At 56.7% G+C, this 4362-nt stretch overlaps 1 protein-coding gene across 1 annotated transcript in view; it reads left to right on the plus strand.

Annotated features, from left to right (window-relative positions):
* Positions 1-4362, plus strand: part of Trmt44 (tRNA methyltransferase 44 homolog) — a 17682-nt gene that overhangs the window by 7290 nt on the left and 6030 nt on the right. Inside the window, 4 exon segments of the mRNA XM_023699933.1 lie at positions 1067-1076; positions 1822-1981; positions 2423-2606; positions 3460-3880. Coding sequence (XP_023555701.1) covers positions 1067-1076; positions 1822-1981; positions 2423-2606; positions 3460-3880 — 775 coding nt within the window.

Below are 4362 nucleotides of genomic sequence, written 5' to 3' on the forward strand. Positions count from 1 at the left end.
CATTTGAGACTTTATAGCTTCTGTTGCCTCACATTTTATTTTTTGTTACTGTTTTTGGAGGCAACTTCTGCTTTGTAGGTCAGACTGGCCTTGAACTCACGTGGAGACCAGGCTGGCCTCCACCTCACAGTGACCCTCCTGCCCCAGCCTCCTGAGTGCTGGGATTACAGGCCTGCCCTACTCCTGGCTGCCTTACTTTTTAAAGCTGAGAATAATATTGCAAAAGAAGAAAAGGATCAGAGCAAGGGAAGCTTCTGGCATCTCTGTTTGCTTTATTCATTCTTTGTGCTTTGCTGTTTTATGATTTGTAATTCCTTCTGCATTCCCACATCACAGTGACTTCACCTTGAATTCAGATTTGAAGGCGGTAGACTGGCAGGTGTGCCGAGTGGCCCTGCAGGTACCTGCGTGGCGTATAGATTCTTACGCACGTGGCAGGGTTGGAGTGTGAGGTCAGTGACCAAAGCAGAAGGAACGGTGTCATTGCTGTCAGGGCCTGTGTCCCAGCTCTACACTCCCTTGGGTCAGAGCTCAGACAGTGAGCAGGTACCCTGCTTAGCTCACGAGGAAGGAGAGGGGTAGGCCGCGGCTCTTCTCTGGCCAGCGGAAGCCCTGCCCGAGCACAGAGTTGAGGCAGGCCACCGTGGGGAGCTCTGCTTCCAGTCGCGGGTGTGTCATTCTCCCTGGTCTCAGCGCCAGCGTAGCCTCCTGGAATGCCGTGGGCCCCCACGATACCTCACAGGAGGGTGGTTTAGTCAGCGAGTATCCCGTGTCGGGCTTCCCAGTAAAGCATTTCCTCCCCTGCAGGTGAGGGTTTCCAAATGTAGGCAGCCTAGAAATTCAGAAGTCAGCATGCACCTTCCACAAATCTCTCTTCCTTGAAAATCCTCTTGTGATTGTGAGCGCAAGCGTCACGAAGCTGCCTGTTCTGGCAGCAGCTTGTGGCGGCTGCAGATGGCTTAGCCTGCAGAGCTGTGCATGAAGTAGGAACGGTGACAGGCGTGGGTCAGGTGAGGCCGGTGGCCGTGGGCCCGGGTGGCGGTGGTGTGACTGGCACTTGTGGGAGTGGGAGTTGTGTCTTGAGTAACTAAAGCAACAGAAAGACAAACGGGCACACTTAGACCTAGAGTGAAGGAGAATCATGGTTTATTTTCTCAGCTGTAGATCATATACTTCAAACAGCGTTATGTTCTATTTTTTAACATCTACCTAACTAGAAGATCGTGTGGTTTGTTTAAGAACCAGACTGACTGTAGTTCTTATTTGCCTTGTATCTGTAGAAGGCTGTGGTTGTGAGCAAATGGGCCTCACTCCCTCCTTCCCCTGGGGACCAGTGTGGCTGGGCGTGGCCTCTCCTCCCGCGCTGTGCTCTGGGGAGCCCAGGAGGGGCTTCGGAGGGCAGAGTGCGGAGACGCCTGATCAGCGGGCTTGTTGCAGTCTGGGGTCTACGAAGATAGCAGCTTTGTGAGAGTTGTCCTTTCTTACCGGGGGCGACTGCCTGCGTTTCCCCTCCCTGCAGCCGGCTTCATCCGGGAGATGGCAGGGCCCCGGGCAGCTCCAAGTCAGACTTGCCCGTGTTGTCACCTTCAGACTGGAGCCGCTTGTCCCTTCTGTATTCCGCTGGGTGACAGGTCATGCTTCCCTTCTCTCCTGAAGGTCCTTTGTGTGCTCACGTACAAAGTACAAGTCTAATCGTCAAAGGAGACGAGCACTGAAAGGGCCTTGAGCTTCTCCAGGAGTGGCCCTACACCGTGGCCAGTGGCTTGTGTGACCCTCTTGGTGACCCAGGGGTGAAGCAGGTCCAGCGTGGTGGTGCCACAGACGGGCCTGCCCTGAGGCTCATGAACTCGTCTTGCTTTGTGCTGCTCTCTAAGGAAGTCGCCATCACCCCGAGCGACCAGACCCTCTTCCCTGATGCAGACTGGCTGCTGGGTAACCATTCAGATGAGCTCACGCCCTGGGTCCCTGTGATCGCGGCCAGGTGAGGAGGAGAGGAGACGCCTGGGAAGTGGGGGTCTTGGCTTTCCCCGGGCTGTCCAGCGTGGGGCCACCCTGGAGGTGGGGCGAGTTCAGTGTGCTTCACTGGATGCATGGGTTAAGTTTAAAGGAAATGTCACGTCGGCCCTTGCTGTGGCCACCTGAGTTTCTGTTTCATAACTAGATTTCAGGCTACTTCATAAAACTCAAAGCACAGCTTACAAAAACAGCTGGTGGGAGTATACCTTTCGAAAGTAAGCAGGTTTCTGTGACTGAGAGGCCACACCACGCTGCATCACGCTTGCGGTTCGGCTGGGAAAGCGCAGATGCATTTGCCATACAACGGATGGAGCAGACGTGCTTACGTCGCCCCGCACCCTTGCCACACAGCCCCATGCTGCCCGGCAGCCCGCTCACGCCTGTGTGTGCACTGGTCCTCTCCCAGGTCTTCCTACTGCTGCCGGTTCTTTGTGCTGCCCTGCTGCTTCTTCGACTTTGTCGGCAAGTACCGCCGCAGGCAGAGCCAGAAGACGCAGTACCGCGAGTACCTGGACTTCATCTGGGAGGTGGGCCAGGCCTGCGGCTTCCACGTGGAGGAGGACTGCCTTCGCATCCCGTCCACCAAGCGGGTACGGCGCTGTGCAGGGTGTCTGCTTAGGGCCAGGCACAGAATTGCTTTTGATTCTGTACTGCCGTTCCCTTCCCCGTCGTTGGGCGGGTTGCCAGTGGCTGGGTCTCTGAGCCCCGGTGTTCTCACATCTGGATGGCAGAGCGGGTGTGAGCGTGGCATACTTGGCAGTGCCGCTGGGGCTGAACTCATGCACCAGCTGCTGCTCTGCTCCCGACGCAGAGAAGCTGATGTCAGATAGAGAGGGTGGCGGCAGGGTCGGAGAGTGGCTCTGATACAGACCGACTTTCTTCGATCAGCCACTCCCTAGCTCTGTGGCTCATGCCCAGATGGAGTGCAGAAGATGGCCCCGGCAGCCCTTGGGGACAGAGGAGAGTGGTTCACACACACGGCCACCTTTCTGTACCGGGCATCCTGCAGGTGCCTGGAACCCTCACCGCAGCAGGTTAAAACAGCCCATCCTCTCACAGCCCCTGCTGGCCCCTCTAGAGTCCTCTGTGGTGGTGTACTGCCCCAGAGCAGTAAGAGTGGACACCAGGGACCTGGTCAGAGCATGCAGCCACTGAGCGTGGGTACGTGAACCCCAGCTTGGACACCCTCCTGTGAGAACTGTGAAGGTCTTTGTGCTGAGGTTGGCTGTTCACTTTTGCTGCTAGTTCTTTTAGGGCAGCAGGTATGGCTCAGCAGTAGAGATTGACTCACCTCATGTGCCAGGCTTTGGTTCATGCCTTTTGTTTTTTGGTAACAGATGTTGCTGTAACTTTTACGTAATCTGTACTGCAGGACAGAAGAACTCCAGGAGAACACTGGCTTAGCATGTGAGCCTGCTAAGACACTTGCTCTTGCAAATGCAGGTCTGCCTCATTGGGAAGCACAGGACGTACCCGCCTGCTGCAGAAATCAGCATGGATGAGCAGCGCACTCGGTACATTCGTAGCAGGCAGGGCCTGTCTGGCAGCGACCCCTGCTGTCCTGTACCCCGGGCTGCTGCCTGCAGTGCCAATTGCCTGGATGGCAGCAGAGCCTCAGACACGGGGGCTCAGTGTGACCTCGAGGTCCCCATTCCTCAGCGTGGGGCGCAGATGCAGGCCAGGGGACTCTGGATGCCGGAATTCCACCCTCGAGAAAAGATGGAACACGTGAAGAACTGTGCCACCCTCCCTCGAGAGTTTACCAACCAAGTGGTTTTGCAAGTGGCAAATTTATTGTTAGACGGAAAGAAGTCGAGCACAGGAAGCCCTGAGCAGGGCACCTGGAAGACCTGGAACGGAGGAGGTAGGCCACCCGGCCGGGGCTGCGCCTGTGTCACCAGCAGGCCTCTGGGTCCTTTGCTGTGCTGGAGCCCGGAGGCGGCGTAAGGCCGTGCTGCCTGGGGAGGAGGCTGGGCGGGCTGCTGGGCCAGGGCTGCCCATTTTCAGTGTGCAGCAGTTCTGAGGCCAGAACACGCGCTCCTCAGTGCGGAACGCGCCCTTCTGGAGTGCATGGCTGGAATTTGGAAATTACGTATCTTGATATCCGTGAGATAGCCAAATGCAAGGGTTTGTTTTGATAAAAGGAAACAGTTGCGTCTGATTGTTCTCGTGCACATCTAGTGCCGCTCAAGAGTGCGGGGCTGAAGTCGCTGTCACACTTGCTGGAAAGCTGACTGCAGTGCTTGAAAGCCTTCAGGCCTCCCCAGGAGCCGGGCCTTTTCTGGGACAGATGCTGGAGTTGTGGTTTGGCCGCCAGGGGGCAGTGTGGGGCCGTCCGCAGAGCCA

This window comes from Octodon degus, unplaced genomic scaffold (assembly GCF_000260255.1).
Source record: "Octodon degus isolate 3935 unplaced genomic scaffold, OctDeg1.0 scaffold00006, whole genome shotgun sequence".
NCBI lineage: Eukaryota > Metazoa > Chordata > Mammalia > Rodentia > Octodontidae > Octodon > Octodon degus.